At 38.5% G+C, this 20,432-nt stretch overlaps 1 protein-coding gene across 11 annotated transcripts in view; it reads left to right on the forward strand.

Moving 5' to 3' along the window:
- The window catches only part of HP1BP3 (heterochromatin protein 1 binding protein 3), a 37,469-nt gene extending 17,489 nt beyond the window's left edge, over positions 1-19,980 (forward strand). For all 11 annotated transcript variants that reach the window (XM_035019592.1, XM_035019598.1, XM_035019600.1 and 8 more), the window contains 5 exons: positions 8,701-8,791; positions 13,610-13,769; positions 15,384-15,495; positions 17,387-17,500; positions 18,172-19,980. In XM_035019592.1, the coding sequence (XP_034875483.1) occupies positions 8,701-8,791; positions 13,610-13,769; positions 15,384-15,495; positions 17,387-17,500; positions 18,172-18,466 (772 nt within the window). In that variant the 3' untranslated portion in view covers positions 18,467-19,980. The remainder of the gene's footprint in view (positions 1-8,700; positions 8,792-13,609; positions 13,770-15,383; positions 15,496-17,386; positions 17,501-18,171) is intronic.
- The last annotated feature ends 452 nt before the right edge of the window (positions 19,981-20,432 follow it).

Raw genomic sequence — 20,432 nt, forward strand, 5'->3', positions numbered from 1 at the left:
TGGGTGGCTCAGTCGGTTAAGCATCTGCCTTCAGCTCATGTCATGATCTCAGGGTCCTGGGATCGAAATCCACATCAGGCTCCTTGCTTGGTAGGGAGCCTGAAAGCTTCTCTCTCTGCGTGCTGCTCCCCCTGCTTGTTAGTGTGTGTGCATGCTCTCTCCCTCTCTCTCTCTCTATCTCTCTGATAAATCAATCTATCTTTTTAAAAAAATGAACACTTGGGTTGACTTACACATTTTGACCATTGTGAATAATACTGCTTATGAGTAGTGATATACTAACATCTCTTTAAAACCTTGCTTTCAGTTCTTTGGGATATATATCCAGAAGTGAAATTGCTAGATGATATGATAATTCTAGTTTTTATTTTTTTGAGGAACTGCCATACTGTTTTCCACAGCAGCTTTTTACATTCCAACCAGCAGTGCACAAGGGTTCTAATTTTTCCATATCCTCGCCAACCCGTTTTTCTGATTTTTTTTTTTTAAGATTTTATTTACTTATTTGACAGAGAGAGAGCACAAGTAGGCAGAGCGGCAGGCAGAGGGAGAGGGAGAAGCAGGCTCTCCGCTGAGCAGGGAGCGCGATGTGCGGCTCGATCCCAGGACCCTGGGATCATGACCTGAGCTGAAGGCAGACGCATAACCGACTGAGCCACCCAGGTGCCCCTGTTTTTCTGATTTTTTGATATTAGTTATTCTCAATTGGTATGAGGTGATTGGTATGCATTATTTTTTTTTTTTTTAAGATTTTATTTATTTATTTGACAGAGAGACAGCGAGAGAGGGAACACAAGCAAGGGGAGTGGGAGAGGGAGAAGCAGGCTTCCCGCCAAGCAGGGAGCCCGATGTGGGGCTCAATCCCAGGACCCTGGGATCAAGACCTGAGCTGAAGGCAGATGCCTAATGACTGAGCCACCCAGGCGCCCCTGCATTATTTTTTATTTAGAGTTTGAAACGTAAGAGAATTCAGGTTTCTATAAACCTCTACAGAGATATAGCACAGTATCTTTATCATTTAAACATTTAAGGTAGAATTGTGGGAGAATTTTGGTAGTAATTCATTTCCAAAAATGTTGCTACTTAAAAATATCTAGACTGATCATTTAGACTGTCACATGTGCTAATTTGTGGATTTGTGCAGATATATTAATTTGTTTAAATTTGTAATTCACAGAGTTTGTGTTTTGAGTGTGTTTATGTGAGGTCTTTGTTATATGACTTTTGGAGAATTGTCTTCAATCCGGAGTGATTTTATTTGCAGGCACATTGTCCTGATACTGTTTAGTACCAGTATTTACTTGCATTACTGAGGCACTGCAATTAGAATTGCTGAAGTTTCAGCCCAGACACCACATTTTCAGAAAAGCACTTAGTGATCTTCAGAGTGCTCAATTAAAGAGTCAGTGAAATGGTACAAAAGGAATCATAGAAGCACAAAGTTTGAAATTAATATCCTGATTTTTTTGTGCTTTTTCTACCCTGAGTATGACCGCAGACAGAGCTGTGAGCTGGAAATGCGTATGTATGATGCATTTAAAGATGGAAACACATTTCAGGTTTATCGCTTTACTTTCTGGTGACTGAAGACATTATCTTCTCCCAGCTTTTTTCTTTCCTTACCATACTATTCTACTCACAGGAGACAGGTGATTGCTAGCAGCGTAACTTCACTCCATGTCTCATCTTTAGGAACATTCCTGTCATCATCTTATGTTGAAACAAAATTTGTCCAGTAGACGGGTTACCAACCCATAAATGGTAACAAACCTGAAGACCTTTTCCTATGACCTTAATAATGGTAACTTTTTCTTTTGAAACCCTTTTTCCTTTTACTTTTGTGAAACCATAATGATTTTCTTTACCTCTGACTGTAGTGGAGTCCTGTGGGACATACAGTTAACATGACAATTTAGCCATACTTAAACTTGGTCAAACAAAAGAACAAGAAAAATGCAGTATTAAAGTATGAGTTATTTGTACTTGCAGTCTACAATCTTGCGCCTCCTGCCCTTTTTTTTTTTTTTAAATTTTATTTATTCTTCCTGAATAAACTACACCCAATGTGGGGCTTGAACTCAACAACCCTGAGATCATGCTCCTGAGAGCTGTATGCTCTACTAACTGAGCCTGCCAGGCACTCCTCTCCCCTCCTACTTTTTTAAACCCACCTTGTCACACTTTACTCTCAACCACCTTACCTGGATTACTTTTTCCTGTCAGTGTTGCTGATGACCTCCATGTTGTAAATTTTAGTAGTCCATTCATAGTCCTTAACTTACTTGCTAGTGTTTCACGGGCATTTAACACAGTCAAGGATTCCTCTACTTCCTTTCCTTACTTTCTTCACTTGCCTTCTAGGACAGCCTATCTTTCTGATTTTCTTCCAACTTCACTAGCCATTCTTTCTCGGTCTCCTAAGGATTAGACCTTAGGCCTCTTGTCTTTTTTTTTTAAGTTGTTTGTTTTGTTTTGTTTTGTTTTTGTTTTTTAGTAATCTCTGCACCCAATGTGGAGCTCAAACTCATGATGCTGAGATCAAGAGTCTCATGCTCTTCTGACTGAGCTAGCCAGGCTCCCTTCTTGTCTTTTCTATCCACATTCTCTTGGTAATTCTTTTCACTGTCAAATCTATACACTCCTAATTTTACAGATACATAAATCTAGCCCATACCTCCCTCCTGGCTGCATATTCACATAGATAGATACTTATTTGCTGTCACTACTTGTGTTTCTAACTTGACATGTTCAAAACTGAGCTCTTGACCCCCTCCCCAAAAAACTTGTGTCTTCCATATCTTCTCCACTTCTGTTAATGGCAACATCATCTTTCTAGCTGCTGAAGCCAGAAACATTGGTTTTGTGCTGGTCTCTTCTATTTATCCCACACCTCCATCTAATTTGTAAGCAATTACTTTGGCATTCATATATTACTATAAACAGACCTCTTTTCATTATCTCCACTGTTACAGTCTCTTCCAAGCCATCATCATTTCTGTTGTATTAGAGTAATAACTTCCTAACTGTACCTCTCATGCACCCTCCCCTTCAGTGTGTTCTTAACATAGCAGCGATAGTGGGACTTTCAAAAATGTAAGTTAGATCATATCACCTTGCCACTCAAACCTTCCAGTGGCTTCCCAACCCCCACAGAGTTAAAGCCAGAGTCTCTAAAACAGTATACAAGACACTACACTTCATTGCGTCTCTGACCAAACCCCCACTACCCTTAACTGGCCTCAGAGTTTGCATGCTTGCTCTTCCCTTTGCCTGGATGGTTTCCCCCGTGATCCACTTGCTCACTCCTTCACTACCCTCAGGTTTTTACTCTAATGTCATCATTAGAATGCTTTGACTCTTCCTTGATGGCCTTCCTTTTTTTTTAATCATTTTATTTTGGAAACTTTAGAACATACAAATATAGAGAGAACATAACCATCATACTAATATTATTTAAGTTCTTAATATCCAATATGCAGGCCATATTCACTGTCCCCAGTTGTCTCCAAAATGACTTTTTATAGTTGGTTTGTTCCAGTTGATGTCCAGACATGGCCCATACACTGGATTTGATTGATGGAACCACCCAAAATACACCTGCAACCTTTCCCTCCTCTCCCAGCATTCAGAATTCTACTTCTCTGCCTTATTTTTCTCCATACCACGCATCACATTTTAACATACACTACATCTGCCTGGCCTTTTTAAAATTACCTGTCTACCCCATTAAAATGTCAGAATCCTGAAGGCCAGGATTTTTATTTAAATTGTTCACTTCTGTTTTCCTCCAAGCCTAACACATAGTAGATGCTCAATAAATATTAGTTGAATGAGTGAATGAATGAATGTGGGCATTTCACCTGGCCATTCCACAAAGAGCCTGTGTCCTGGAACATGTGAAATGAGACGTGAATTTCTCCTCCCATATACTAGAGGCTGTAGATCATTGTGGTTAAGAGCACAGACTTTGGAACCCTTAGGTTTAAATCCTGATTCTGTCATTTTCTAGCTTTGTATCACTAAATAAGTTATCCCTTTGTGTCTCAGTTTTCTCATTGATAAGCAGTGTATCAAAATAAGGTTGTTAGGAGGCTCAAATCTCTTAGTACACGTTAAGCACTTAGAACAGTGCCTGGCACATAGTAAGTGCTCAACTCATGTTAATATTATCAGTCTCAGTTCCAACATCATTCTCATTGTATGACCATTACACTGTGCTAAATAATGATTCTAATGTTTAAAGAGTATTTTTTAGGGGCGCCTGGGTGGCTCAGTCAGTTAAGCATCCCACTCTTAATTGCTGCTCAGGTCATGATCTCAGGGTTGTGAGATTGAGCCCCATGTGGGGCTCCGTGCTGGGTGTGGAGCCTGCTTAAGAGTCTCTCTCTCCTCTCTCTTTGCCTCTCTTCCATTCCCCGCTCTCTCTATATATAAAAAAATTAAACTTTAAAAAGATAGTGTTTTTTTATATAATATGCAAGTCACCTTAATTTGGTAGCAATGATTTTTTGCAATCCTAAATTAAAAACTGGGCATGTTGGATTTACGTAGAGACTTTGGGTTCATTCTAAGAAGGTACCTTTAGAAACTTTGAAGGGTAGAGGCGCCCGGGTGGCTCAGTTGGTTAAGCGTCATGGTCTCTTCAGCTCAGGTCATGATCCCAGGGTCCTGGGATTGAGCCCTACTTTAGGCTCCCTGCTCAGTGGAGAGCCTGCTTCTCCCTCTCCCTCTGCTGCTCCCCCTGCTTGTATGTGCAAGCACTCACGCGAGCTCGCTCTCTCTGTCAAATAAATAAATCTTAAAAATAAACGTTCAAGGGCAATTCTACATGAATTAGGAATCATTGTGTCTGGTATAACTTCATCATACTTTTTGATTTGTTCTTTCTGCCTCCACCAAAATAAGAACATAGCCGAAGATTCCGTTGTATGCCCTATACCTTTCTCTAAACTTTTTAATCTCCTTGGTGACCCTTAGATTCTTAATATTTTCAACACTAAGTAGTTTCAAGAGTTTTTTGATCTTCTTAATTCCATTTATGCATTTCTTATTTTTTTAAGATTTTATTTATTTGAGAGAGAGGGACAGAGAGCGAGCACGAGAGAGTGAGCACGAGCAGGGAGGAAGGGCAGAGGGAGAGGGAAAAACAGGCTCCCTGTTGAGCAGGGACTGAGCCACCCAGGCACCCCATTTATGCATTTCTAACAGACTGATGTAACTTTCTTATTTAGATACTTGCAACTCAGAATCCTTGCTATTGTCAGCTGCATTTTTGTCTTCCATCACTTACCTTTGATTTCTCCCTGTGCATGGCTTTCATTTTTATCTCTCTCAATGCAGACTGATTTTCTCACAGTTGAGAAACACAGCGCTCAGCAATCACCCATTATTCCCTGCTTCTAATTAAACTGGTATAATTATCTAATTAAAAACAAAAATTGTTATAATAATAAAAAGTCCCTTGAATCTTATATATAGGGCTTTATAAAACACTTTTGTTTATACTGTTTTCCATGATTCTTAAAATAGACTTAAAAATAAACATTTCTACCTCAGTTTTGCTTACCCAGGGTTACCTGACTGTTCACTGGTAAAGCCAGAACTTTATTTTGTTTTTCAGTTTCACACTTCTTGCTTTTTCCACTGTTCTTGGGTGTCTTATATTGGAAAGTGCAAGCATAGCATAGTGAGTAAGAATGTAGAACCTGGGGGCGCCTGGGTGGCTCAGTCGTTAAGTGTCTGCCTTCTGCTCAGGTCATGATCCCAGGGTCCTGGGATCGAGCCCCACATCAGGCTCCCTGCTTGGCGGGAAGCCTGCTTCTCCCTCTCCCACTCCCCTTGTTTGTGTTCCCCCCCCCCCCCTCTGTCAAATAAATAAAAAATCTTTAAAAAAAAAAAAAAAGAATGTAGAACCTGGAATCAAACTGCCTAAGTTTGTAACTGGTTCTTCCACTGCCTAGCTGTGTGACCTTGGAGAAATGACTTTTCTGTGTCACTCAACTTTTCGCCATCAGTAAAGTATGGGCAATAATAGTACCTATTTTTTGGATTTGTTGTATTTTCTGGTTTATTCCACACATATAAAGCATTTCAAACAGCACTTGGTACCTTAGTAAGTGCAAAATGGTGTGATACAGACTATAGAATTTTTCAGAACAGGGAACTGTGCCTGGGAATTAGCAGTAAGTTAAAAGAGATGGGGCTTGATTAGGTCTAGAAAAATGTAGAATTTTTTTTTATTTAAGATTTTATTTATTTGTCAGGAGGGGAGAAAGGGAGTGCACAAGTAGGGGGAGCTGCATTCAGAGGGAGAAGCAGGCTCCCCGCTGAGCAAGGAGGCCGATTTGGGACTCGATCCCAGCACCCTGGTATCATGACCTCAGTCAAAGACGCTTAATCGACGGAGCCACCCAGGCGTCCCAAGAATATAGAATTTAGATGGATGGTAGAGTGGGGTAGGCATTCCCAAAGGAGCCTCATGAGAAAATTTCAAAGGGCAGGAGTTGGCATTCTTTTTTGAGAGCTAAAAGGAGCTTAGGTCTGACTGCATCTAGACTAACAAGGAGTGAGATTACGTCATGGAAGGCTTTGAAGCTGGGTTGAGGCATTAGGACCTGCCACCTGATCAGTTGAGTAACACCATAAAGGTGGCCTTTGTAGATATATTGACCTAATAGTGGTATGCATTATGAAAACAAAGCAGCACAGTGCCCAGAAGGGAGGGTATGGTAGCTGATACTAAGGTTATGGCAGGGGTGAAAGAATGGTCCATTCTGAGAATTTTTGAAGCAGTTGGTAAAATACGGTTTTATTGGAAGATAGAGGAGTGAGTGATAGAACTCGGATTCCTAAAAGCCCAGGACAAAAGTTTATGCTGGCATAAAGATTGCTGAGAAAACAAAAATGTTAAAAAGGGAACTGATTTAACTGATCTCATTCTGGGAGCACCTGAACCTCGGTAAAGAAGATTCTTCTCACTGGGGTGTCAGTATTTTACTGAAGCTGTGTGATCATTCCCCCATTGGAAACCAGTCTTTAAGCAGTCTGCCTTATAGGGCAACTAATAGAAAAAGTGTTTGGCAGTTAAATCACTCCCTCAGCTGTGTTCCCAAAGCTCTATGCGCATACTTCAACCTTGATCCTTACCATGCTTTACCATGCTGATTATTGTATATTGATCATCTGTTAAATTCCTGGAGTTCAGTGACCAGGTCTATCTGTTTATTCCTGTATGACTATAATAAATACTCAGTAAATGTTTGTGGGATGAAGGACTTTGTGTCTCTGTGTAGGTGTGTATGTGTTTTGGGTCATGGCATAAATCACATTCATCCCAAAGGGAATAGCACTGGCTTAGAAATATTTTCACTGTGATTTTTTTTAATTGGGAGTTTCTTCATCTGGAGTGTCAGGGATGTACAAGATTTGATAGGATAGTTTCCACTCTTTAGCATCCTGTTAGAACATGGGATCCCCTCTGTTCTTCTTCCCTGAACCTACAGATGATGTCATTAAAAACTCTCATGTCAGCTCAGCCTGTAGTGCTCAGTGGTTAGATACAAACTGAAAATTTCTTCTCCAGAAAAAGATCTCAAATCTCAGGGAAGCATCCAATAGCAATTATCCTATGATAATTTGGCCCTCATTATTCTGCCCCTCAGTGGGCTGCCCCACTGATCTTTTTCTGTCTGTGTAGCAACTAACCAGTTTCAAATGACTCTCATGACATTCTGCTCTTTGGGTGCATTTTAGTAATTCTTGAGAGTTATGACATAACACCGCTCCAGACTTTCAGAATATGATTCACCCTTTCTTCAGATGTCCTATTGTTGGCCTGAATGTATAGCTTTCCTTGACTGTCTTGTGCCATACCGTAGTCCCCTTTGAGCCCTAAGTCAACTTGATTGGTTTGTCCCTGCACCTAAGATTCCCCACCCACCTCTCAGACGACTGCTCCTTCACAGGACTGTCTTGCACTTGTTCTTTGTTTGTTTGTCTTAAAGATTTTATTTTTTAAGTAATCTCCACTCAACTAGGGGCTCAGACTCACAACCCCGAGATTAAGAGTTTCATGCTCTTTGGACTGAGCCAGCCAGGCACCCCTTTTATGTTTTTAATGATATTCAGTTTCTTCTTTCCTCCCATTTGGTTTTGATGACCTAGTGGTGTTTATTTTAAACTGTAACCCTCTTAAGACAGAGACACTATGTTAGTAACAACCAATTTTCTTTCCCACGGAATTATATTTTATTAAGCTAACCTCATACTGGTTTGTAAAAAATGACTCTGTTTTTTGTTAATGTGTTACATACTTTTTAAAAAATCTATGAATTTTGCCTCAGAGAATTCCAGTGTTGAATGGGACTTTAAACATACCCATGCTTTGTTTGATTACATAGTTTGGTTGCCATTGTGGTTGATGGAAATAAACAGAGGGTGTTTGGAGTGCCCTGAAGTTCGGAAATTGGTTGTGTGTGGTATATGGTTCTATGTATCTGGATAATGACTTAACTTCTTTGCTCAAAGAAAAAAGAATGCCACTTGTGTTAAGGGTACCAGTACTTTATTTTATTGTCCATTTTAACAAAGTACCACATATAATAAGAATCAGAATATAGTTCAGGAAATCACCCTGGATTTGTTTCTTCAAATGTCTCCTTCATTGATATATTGATCGCTGTTCTTCTGTTTTCTCTGCAGGCCTCAGCTGTTGAAGAATGCTCTGCAGAGAGCAGTAGAGAGAGGCCAGTTAGAACAAATAACTGGCAAAGGTGCTTCTGGGACATTCCAGGTTAGAGGCTGAAAAGGATTATAGAAAAGTGGTTCTTAAAAGTTTTGATTTCAGGACCTCCTTATACTCTTAAAATTTTTTGAGGACCCCAGGAGGTTTTTTTTAATGTGGGTTATACCTATCAATATTTACTGTATTAGAAATTAAAACTGAGGGAAATTTTAAATATTAATTTTTTTTAATTTCACATTAGCATAAATAATTTTTGTGTGAAAAATAGCTATATTTGCCAAAACAAAAAAATTGAATGAGAAGAGGGGTACTGTTTATTAAAAATTTGCAAAAGTCTTTAATATTTTGCTTAAGAGAAGACAGCTGATATCTCTTCAACACATTTTGGGTTATATCTATGAAGAAAATTCACCACACGGGGCGCCTGGGTGGCTCAGTCATTAAGCGTCTGCCTTTGGCTCAGGTCATGATCCCAGGGTCCTGGGACTGAGCTCCGCGTCGGGCTCCCTGCTCTGTGGGAAGCCTGCTTCTCCCTCTCCTGATCCCCCTGCTTGTGTTCCCTCTCTGGCTGTCTCTCTGTCAAATAAATAAAATCTTAAAAAAAAAAATTTCACCACACATAGTAATACAGTTAGAAAAGTGTGGAATATTTTAAGATAATTTTCAAAAAGTTGTGGATATTATTCTTTGATACTATACCAAAACTCAACAGATGATAATTTTTTTAAAAAAAATAAGATTTTATTTATTTATTAGAGAGAGCTGTTGAGCATGTAGGGGGTGGGAGGGACTGACAGGGAGGGAGAGGGACAAGCAGACCTCGCACTTGAGTGCGGAGCCCGACCACCACCCTGAGATCATGACCTGAGCCGAAACCAAGAGTTGGAACAAATGATAATTTTTTAAATAGCTTTACTGAAGTATGGTTTATATATCATAAAATTCATTCATTTTAAGTTACAATTTATAATTCAATGATTTTTAGTAAATTTGCAGAGTTGTACAGCGATCACCACAATGCAGTTTTAGAACATGTTCATCACCCAAAAAGATCTCTTGTGCCCATTTGTGGTCTCTCCCCATTCTCATCCTCAGCCAACCTACTAATTGACCTTCTCTTTATATAGATTTGCCTTTTTACACATTTCATATAGAAAGAGTCATACAATATGTGGTCTTTTGTGTCTGTCTTCTTTCACTTAGCATACTCTTGTTTGAGCCTTGTCCGTGTTGCAGCGTGAATCAGTGCTTTCGTTCCTTTGTATTGCCACATGGTATCACACTGTATGAATCTAACACTTTCTGTTTATTCACAAGTTGATGAAAATTGGGGTTATTTCCACTTTTTTTATTCTTATGAGTAATGTTGCCTATGAACATTTACATCCAAATCTTTGTGCAGACACATGTTTTTATTTCACATGGATATATAACTAGGAGTGTGGACTTGCTGGACTATATGGTAAATTTATGTTGTAAGAAACTACCAGAGTGGCTGCATCATTTTACATTCCTACCAACAAAGTTGTAAGGGTTCTAGTTTCTCCATGTCTTTGCAAACACTTGTTACTGTCTTTTTAAAATTCTAGCCATACTGGTGGATATAGAGTGCTATTTCATTGTGGTTTGGGTTGGCATTTCCCTAATGATTGCTGATCTTGACCATCTTTTCATGTGCTTAATGGACATTTGTTTATCTTTTCTAGTAAGATGTCTCTTTAATTCCTTTTCCTGTTTTTAAAGTTGGGTTATTTGTCTTGCTATTGAGATATAAAAGTTATGTAACTAGATACAAGTTCCTCACTAGATACATCATTTGCAAATATTTTCTCTTAATTTTTGGTCTATGCTTTCACTTTCTTAAGGGTATCTTTTGAAGTGCAAAAGTATTTAATTTTGATGGAAGCCAGTTTATAATTTTTTAAAATTGCTTCTGCTGTTGGTGTTGTAGCTAATAAATCATCACCTAACTTAAGATCACAAGATTTACTCCTATGGTTTTTTTTAAGAGTTTTTTAAACTTTTAGCTCTTACATTTAGGTCTATCCATTTTGAGTTTTGTTTGTGATACGAGGTAAGGATATAAATATTCATGTTCTTACATGTGGATATCCAATTGTCCTAACACTGTTTATTGAAAAGACTGTCCTTTGCCCACTGAATTGCCTTGGCATCTTTATTAAAAAACAATTGACTATAAATGTTAAGGGTTTATTTCTGGACTCTCAACTGATCTATATACGAATTCTTTTTTTTTTTTTTAAGATTTTATTTATTTATTTGAAAGAGAGTGAGCAAGAGAGAGAGCAGGGGGAGGCAAAAACCAGACTCCCCTGTTGTGCAGGGAGGTGATCCCAGGACCCTGGGACCATGACCTGAGCTGAAGGCAGTCGCTTAACCGACTGAGCCACCCAGGCGCCCCTATATGTGAATTCTTAAGCCAGGATCACACTCTCTTGATGACTACAACTTTGAAAACTTTGCAGTAAGTTTTGAAACTAGGAGATACTAAAATGTAGTTTTTTTAAAAAATGTTTTGATTATTCTAGGTCTTGTGCATTTCTACATGAATTTTAGGATCCATTTGTCAATTTTCACAAAAAAGCCAGCCAGGATTTTGGTAGAGATTGCATTGAACCTATATATCAATTTGGGAAGAATCATTATTTTTATAATACTGACTTTTCCAGTTCATGAACACTGACTATCTTGTTTATTTAGTAACTTTTCTCAGCAGCATTTTGTAGTTTTCAGTATAAAGGTCTTACATTTCTTTTAAGTTTATTCCTAAGTATTTTACTCTTTTTCCATGTTATTGTGAATGGAAATACTTTCATTTTTAGATATTGCTAGCGTATAGAAAAATAATTGATTTGTCTGTTGGTAATTTATTTGTCTATTGATTTTATATTGATTCAACTTTGCTGAACTCATTTACTAGTTCTGGTAGTTTTCTTGTAGGCTCCTTAGGATTTTTTGTGGATTCCCTAGGATTTTCTGCATAAAGAGTCATATTGTTTGCAGATAAAGACTATTTTACTTCTACCTTTCCAATCTAGGTGTTTTGCTTTTTTCTTGCCTAATTGCACTGGTTAGAGCCTCCAGTACAGTGATGAGAGCAGACATCCTTATCTTGTTCCCCATCTTAAAGGGAAAACATCAAGTCTTACACCATTAAGTTAGCTGTAGGTTTTTCATAGATGCCTCTTATCAGATTGAGAAAATATTTTCCCCTATTGTTTCTTGAGAGTTCTTATTATGAACAGCTGTTGGGTTTGTCAGATGATTTTTCTGTCTTTTGAGATGATCATGTGGTTTTTGTCCTTTATTCTGTTAATAACAGTGTATTACATTAACTGATTGTGTGGTAATTCTTTAAAGGTTAGTTGCCATGTAGAATCTGAGACTGTATCAGTGAACTTTTTGTATTCTTGCCTTAAAATCTTCTAGTCTTGAACTTTGAGTGGATCTTCTAACCATGCATAATTTCATTACATGATCATTTGGAAAATAGTGGTTCACTGAATTATGCAGGTTATTAAAATATTATCACATTTCATCAAACAATAACAAAAGTAACATATTACCCGCTGACCTCATCAGAACAATATTTAAGTACTAGGAAATTACCAGGCTCACCATGGTGTAAATACAAGTGTTGTGATTTAAAATTTTTCTTAAAAAATTGCTTTTTATGCTTGGTAGCAAATACTGTTAGTTTTCCTTGAAGGGAGAGGATTATTTAATACATTTTCAAGAAAATGTCTACCAGATGCCCAAGTCCTAAATAACTGTAGTTTATCTCTTAGTTATTCCATCAAATAAAAAAGGGTGTTCCATGAATAATGCAGCTAGTTCAGCTCACAACTCAATCACTGGGGGTGCTTTTCCTTGAGACCACCATCATACTTCCTTATGCAGCTGACATGCTTTATGTGTTCTTCCCATCTCATCCCATAAAATAACAAAAAGACATGCACTGGGGTTGAGATTTAATAAAATAATTTTTGCTACTTCATCAAGGGCATTCCTAAGTGAAATTGACTTTTTTTTTTTTAAACCAGAAGTGCATAGCAATAAAGAATACAGTAATTGTTGGTACATTTTTGTGTCTCCTCTGATTTATGGTAAGGTGGCAACAGTTTTACCCACTGTTGCTTTTATACCATCAGTGCAAATGTCACCACAGTGAAAAAGGCACATCACGTCTTAGTATTATTATGAAAATAGTTTTGACCTTGCAGATCCTCTGAAAGAGTCTCAGGAACCCCATAGGGTTTGTAGACCACTCTTTGAGAATCTCTGTTGTAGACCATACCTGAGTTTGTTCTTTTGCCCTTTTTGCTTATTGGTGCTGATCTTTGTTCCCCATCCTTTTGTCCTCGGAATATGCTATGTAATTTTCTGTTGTATGATACCCTAAGTATTTATTAAACTTCTCCTTTACTATTTTCCTTACAGGATCAAAAAGGTTTTTTATTATTTTTTTAACTACTGCATTTTTCAGATTGAGAGAAAGGAAGTATTCTCAAAAGTATCTTATTTATTGGGGCATAACTTGCTTAACAAGTTAACTTGCTTATTGGGGTAGAGCTGTTACTCTGTTTGAGTTAGGGTAGCTGTTGCTGTTTTAGGTTGGATGGAGGGGTAAATGGAAGGAGGAAATATCCAGAGGAGGGTTGGGACTCCTCAGTCAGATTGAATACCTGATGAGTGGGAAGAGAAAGTCCCTAACCTGACAATTTATTGTAAAACATATCTGTGCTAATGCAGGAACTCCGACCCACCTGGTGCAGAGGAGTCTTGTCTTGACCTGCTTTGGGAGAGTGTTGTCTTGATGCTTTTCTCTTCCTCCTTGGAAAACAGCTGAAGAAATCAGGGGAGAAACCCCTGCTTGGTGGAAGCCTGATGGAATATGCAATCTTGTCTGCCATTGCTGCCATGAATGAGCCGAAGACCTGCTCCACCACTGCTCTGAAGAAGTATGTCCTCGAGAACCACCCAGGGACCAATTCTAACTATCAAAGTAAGACTCAGAGTTGTGTGCATTAACTAGGATCAGGGGAATTATCTTGTGAAAAATTTTAGAGCTTATGCTGTTAATGACAAAGCATTAAGTATCGACTGTGAAAACCAAGAGGGAACAACAACTTTACAAATTTATTATTTACAAAAAGAAAAACAAATGATCAAGTCTTCTCCTTAATTTACAATGTTTATTGAAGATCAGGATTTGATTTTACTTTGCTGTAAAGGTTTTTCTCATATTTGTTTTTGTTGTAATTTAGATAAATCCTTGATTCAGAACACCTCTCAAATATAGTATCTTTTTGCCTTTCTGAATGTTTACTAAAACATCTGATTCCACCTTGAAACCAAGCTGGTGTTTTTAAATACGACTTATGTTATTTCTCATTGCCTTAAGCCCTGAAACAGTAAAGTGTATTTACTTTTTTTCAGTAAAGTGTATTTACTCTGTCAGGTCGTGATTGGAGATGAAAAGCCTCACCCTTGCAGCACTGTCACATACGACTGAGGGAGGCTGGGTATTTTCTCCGTGAGCTACTAGCTTAGGCATAGTGGTGTAGGGCAAGGAATGTGGAAAATAAGTAAGTAACAAAGTGCAAACTAGACCGTATCATTTTAATTAAAAGTAATTTTGACATCTTAATAGTGACCTTTAGCATATATGTAGGATGCATTTTTTTAATGTTAAGGAAGAATGCTCTCTGGTCATTTTTTTCATACGTTACTTTGAAAACTGCTGTGTGTGACTTTTTTTTATCTTTCCTTCCTTCCTTAAGATACATATTGTGTTTACTGTGTATACTGACCCTTGTAGACCATTTCATGATTTTCCCTTTTGGTTGAGTATTACAAGAGAAGATGAAGTTGGTTATTAACCTTTTCTGTTTCACTGATATTGCAGCTATTTTTTGGACACTGAATCACCATAAAATGTAGTTTCGATGTGTCTTTGTATGAAAGGTGAGAATCAGTGAGGCCCTTAGAGTCCACGGTATTGTTCTGTTATTTGTTGATCTTTATCAATATTCTCCTAGATGATTTTCCTAGTACAAATGGGTATTCAGTGGATGTTTGAATGGAGATGAAAGATTTAGTTTTAAGTTGGCTGTTAATCATTTTTGTGCCACTGTAAGGCAAGTCACCACTCTGGGCTCCTGTTTTCCTTTCTGTGAAATGAGGAACTTGACTTAGTGGTCTCTAAAGTCTCTTGCTGTGACAATTTAACATTTTCAAATTTATGGGCACTTAATTAAGTGAATTATTAATCCTTTTGACCACAGAGAATTCCCTTAGCACATGTCAACTAGTATTTTTTTTTTTTAAAGATTTTATTTATTTATTTGAGAGAGAGAATGAGAGAGAGAGCATGAGAGGGGTGAGGGTCAGAGGGAGAAGCAGACTCCCTGCTGAGCAGGGAGCCCGATGCGGGACTCGATCCCGGGACTCCAGGATCATGACCTGAGCCGAAGGCAGTCGCCCAACCAACTGAGCCACCCAGGCGCCCGTCAACTAGTATTTTGACAGGACAGTAAATTGATGTATAACTGATTGTAGTTGAGGGAATTATCAAATTGAATAAACAACTTTCTTCATTTCTGAATTTTTTGTTCAGTGCATTTGCTGAAGAAAACTCTGCAGAAATGTGAAAAGAATGGGTGGATGGAACAGATCTCTGGCAAAGGATTTAGTGGCACCTTCCAGCTCTGTTTTCCCTATTATCCCAGGTAAGCACCTAGCCCATAATGTGAAGTGTTGGTCATTGTAAATTTAAAATCTGATTCTAGGTTACAGGCTTGGGCTTAATTTATTAACTTATTACTGTTCTACTTGAAAATAAAGACTACTTAAGGCAATATTGGTTTTTTGGGGTGGTTTTTTTTTTTTTAAGGTTTATTTATTTATTTTAGAGAGCATGAGCAGGAGGGGGAGAGGGAGAGAGAATCTCAAGCAGACTCCCACACTGAGCATGGACCCCGACTCAGGGCCCGGTCTCATGACCCCCAAGATCATGACCTGAGCCAAAGCCAAGAGTTGGATACTTAACTGACTGAGCCACCCAGGTGCCCCTACTAAGGCAGTATTGTGTTAGAGTAAAAGCTTTTCATGTAAGAATGGGGGGATTTTGGCTATCCTGCCAGAGCTTACTGTTAGCCATCCAATCCTAAAATCAAGCATTGAATTCTTTGAGATCCTTGGCTATTTTTATGTTCATTCCTTCTTTATTAAGTAAATGATAATGACAAGAAGACTATTAGAGAGTTAGGTATGTTTTAATTGTCCATCATTCGGGGTACCTGGATGGCTCAGTTGGTTGAGCATCTGCCTTCGGCTCAGGTCATGATCTCAGGGTCCTGGGATTGAGTCATGTGTCAGGCTCCCTGCGCAGCGGGGAGTCTGCTTCTCCCTCTCCATCTGCCTCTCCCCCTGCTCATGCTCTCTCTTACTCTCACTCTCTCTCTCTCTCTCAAATAAATAATCTTTTTAAAAAAATTGGCCATCATTCAAGGAAGGAGAGCATTGCATTGGCTGCTTCCAAGAATCCTAATTTGCCTTCTCCATACTATAGAGACAGGGCCATTTCCTTGAAAACTTTTTTTTATCTATATTTATTATTGCACTAAAAAATACATTGAGCACCTCCTATGGGCCCAGCATTGTCCTGTGTACCCATGCAATGGCCTTATACTTTCATTTCTAGTAAAGTGCCATGACATGTACCACTAAAACCCTGTTTTAGCAAGAGTATAGTGTAGTTTCTTATATTGTACCTTGTGCACAAGTCTAGGTAGGTGTTGCTTGGTTGCATATTATTTGAATTTTTCAAACATTAAAATCTTAAAGTCAAGCATATAAAATGTTATAATTTGGGGCACCTGGGTGGCTCAGTCGTTAAATGTCTGCCTTCGGCTCAGGTCATGATCCCGGGGTCCTGGGATCGAGCCCCACATCAGGCTCTCTGCTCGGCGGGAAGCCTGCTTCTCCCTCTCCCATTCCCCCTGCTTGTGTTCCCTCTCTTGCTGTGTCTCTCTCTCTGTCAAATAAATAAATAAAATCTTAAATAAATAAATAAAAATAAAATGTTATAATTTAAGCAATTATTAATCAATGTGATCAATATTTCTATCAGTAAGGGCAAAGAAAATTAGAAAATCCTTGCTGAATTTCTCTAAAACTTTGAAGAGATTCGCCCCTTTATATTATTTCGAGGTCTTTTGCCAATATTATTAGGGCAAAAAATGTATACTGCTATGCAATCTGTTTGCTGCCTTATAGACAATTCAGTGCTATATATATATTCAGTGGCAAATACAGTGCTGGACACACATCAGGAGCTTAAATAATTGTTCAGTAAGTCAATGATTAAGAATCAGTTTTATTAAATGGTAGCAGGAAGGGAATGAGGTATGGCCTAGGACTTTTATAGATTTGTTATAACTTTGTGTGTTCAGAATAAGTTAAACTGTAACCTGATACTTGTAACATAGCATTTGGAAGGGCAGGAAGAAGTGGAATGTCCAGGGAAGAGCACCTAGGTTCACATTTCTCCCTTGTCCTGTGTGGAACTTCTCTTTGACGTGATTTTACCTAATTTTTCTTTCCTTCTTTCTTTCATAGCCCAGGAGTTCTATTTCCAAAGAAAGAGCTAGATGATTCAAGAGATGAGGATGAAGAGGAGGATGACTCCTCAGAAGAAGACTCTGACGATGAAGAGCCTCCACCTAAAAGGAGGTATGGATTTGTGGGAGGCCTTTCTACCTTAGAGCTAAAAATGGCAGTAATAATAATAGCGACTTAATTCAAGATCCCTCTCAGAAAGTTCTTTGTGTAGCATTTGAACTTGTCTTCTTGAAAATTCAGGGACTTTGAACTTAGGAAGCCCTGTGAATATGTAATTTACTGTTTGGTAAATACTGTATGTATATCCATAGTTTGTTGGTTATTCAAAGAAAAATAATCCCACTTTTTCTTAGTAAAAACAACATGAATTATGTATAGACTTCATTGAATCGGTTGAATTTTTATACAATTTTAGTAAAGGCTCTAGTTAAAAATAATCACATTCCTATCCTTTACATAGGTGACTTTTTTTTTTTTTTAAAGATTTTATTTATCTATTTGAGAGAGAGAGAGAATGAGAGACAGAGAGCATGAGAGGGAGGAGGGTCAGAGGGAGAAGCAGACTCCCTGCCGAGCAGGGAGCCCAATGCGGGACTCGATCCTGGGACTCCAGGATCATGACCTGAGCCGAAGGCAGTCGCTCAACCAACTGAGCCACCCAGGCGCCCCACATAGGTGACTTTTTATCTGTGCTAGATCTTTTGTGGCAAAATATCTGGTCATCCTGTCAAAGTGAATCTCTCAAGTACTAAGTGATGGCCTTTGTTCTTTGGTTCTCACAGGTTGCAGAAGAAAACCCCAGCGAAGTCATCTGTGAAGGCTGCATCCGTGAAGCAGAGAGGGTCCAAGCCTGCACCTAAAGTCCCAGCTGCCCAGCGGGGGAAAGCGAGGCCCCTGCCCAAGAAAGCCCCTCCCAAGGCCAAAACTCCTGCCAAGAAAGCCAGACCCTCATCCTCAGTCATCAAGAAACCTAGTAGTGGCTCTTCAAAGAAGCCTGCAGCCAGTGTGAGAAAGGAAGTGAAATTGCCCGGCAAGGGCAAATCCAACATGAAGAAATCTTTCAAAGCAAAAAAGTAAATTTTATAGGAAAAAAAAAGGGTATCATGATAAAATTCAGAATCTTATTTTCTAAGGTCAGTGTGCATTTGTTTTAGTTTTGATGCTTTTAAAATTACATTTTTTTCCCTCCCCTATGAACATTGTGGGGAGGGAATATAAATAAACCAATTTAGGCATTTGTTAGCTTTAGGTGCTGTTCTTGGTGCCTGCCCCTTCCCTCAGTCATTTTAATTTCTGCTATAACTCTGGATTTTCCTGAACTGTATAATCTACACTTGTCATTTTTTCTCCCTCCACCCCAACCCTCTTTTATGGTCAGCTTTGGCTTTTTTTTTTTTTTTCCCTTCCAGCTTTATCTAAACAGTTGCAAAGATTTTTATATTTGTAGAAAGCATCAAGAATAGGATGCTGGTCAGGTGCTGGAAATAAAAAAGAGGCAGTATATAGCACTGACTGAATTGTAAAGCTTTCTGCCTGGAGACTCCAGTTAAAGCTATAATAATTAATCTTATTTATGAAACTACTCCACTAACCTTCTCTCTCCAATTATATAAATACAGAGACAGCTTTGGGAATAAGCCAAAAAACATTATGATTTCATGAAGTTCTGAAAACCTGTGACTCCTTTGGGCTACTTTCACATTGGTCAATTTCCAGGTATTTTTCACTGGCCCAGGGCATTGTGTTCCTTCAACCGCAAGCACAAATTCCCTCCACATACTTGATTTTTGACTGAAGGGGAAATACAGGAATATATTGAATTTGTGATTTCTGGTGTCACCCATGTTACCAAAAACCAAAACATAAAATCTTCTTGATCAAATGTTTAAATATATTTTTTAATATTTGGAGCATGAGTTGTCATTTCCAGTTTGCCTTTTTTATAAGGAAATGTTGGAGAGTTACATCATTGCTTAATGTAGAAATGTTAAGGTGGAAAAACATACAATTTGCTAAAATAAACTAAATTCCAGATTCATCTGTGGGTTTTTTTCCCCCTCCTTTCTTTCCACAGCACTTTTGATATCAAACAAGTGGCTTCCTTTTTGGGATATTTAAAAAAAAAAAAAAAAGCAAAGAAAAAAAAAGCAAATGAAGCCCGACTACCCAACCCTCATTTGTATTTGTTTTAGTATCGTGCAGTTGTGTTCAATAGTACTAGCTTTCTACTTGGGAATTAACTGATTTCCGGTTATCATTTACCCTCCCTGTGGCACTTGACATTTTAATTGTCTTAAACTTTTTGGTGTACACCTTCTGGCCCCTTTGAGTGCTGCCAGAGGCAAAAGACATTTGTTTGATTCATTCCACTTGGATTGTCTCCTGGGATCTTATCTGCAGCCTCGCGGTGTGTGGCTGCGAACTGGACTGGAGAAGATTGGCTTGAAGTAGATCCATAATCATGTGTGATCCCGTCATGAGCTCATTGGAATCTGTGTTGCATGTAAGGCAATCTTTCCTGTTGTAAATCTTCCTTTTTTTATGTACATATATTTTGAAAAATATGAATAAACATGAAATTTTAAAGCTGCTGAACTGTAGCTTCTATTTAAAAATTTCTAGTATATCCTTAGAAGTAGCGAAGTTGCATTCACTTGAGTCTTTTCTACTCCTTTCAATGCTGCCATCCATTTTCCTTTTTATTTTATTTCTTTAATTTAAAAATTTTGGGGGCGCCTGGGTGGCTCAGTTGTTAAGCAACTGCCTTCAGCTCAAGTCATGGTCCCAGGGTCCTGGGATCGAGTCCCATATCGGGCTCTCTGCTCCACGGGAAGCCTGCTTCTCCCTCTCCCACTCCCCCTTGCTTGTGTTCCCTCTCTCGCTGTGTCTCTCTCTGTCAAATAAATAAATAAAATCTTAAAAAAAAAAATTTTTTTTTTTTTAAGATTTTGAGTAATCTCTACACCCAGTGTGGGGCTTGATCTCACAATCCCAAGATCAAGAGTTGCATGCTCTGCTCACTGAGCCAGCAGCATGCCCCCAT

The sequence above is a fragment of the Mirounga leonina genome, unplaced genomic scaffold (genome assembly GCF_011800145.1).
Source record: "Mirounga leonina isolate KUSES-001 unplaced genomic scaffold, KU_Mleo_1.0 Mir_173, whole genome shotgun sequence".
NCBI classification, from domain to species: domain Eukaryota; kingdom Metazoa; phylum Chordata; class Mammalia; order Carnivora; family Phocidae; genus Mirounga; species Mirounga leonina.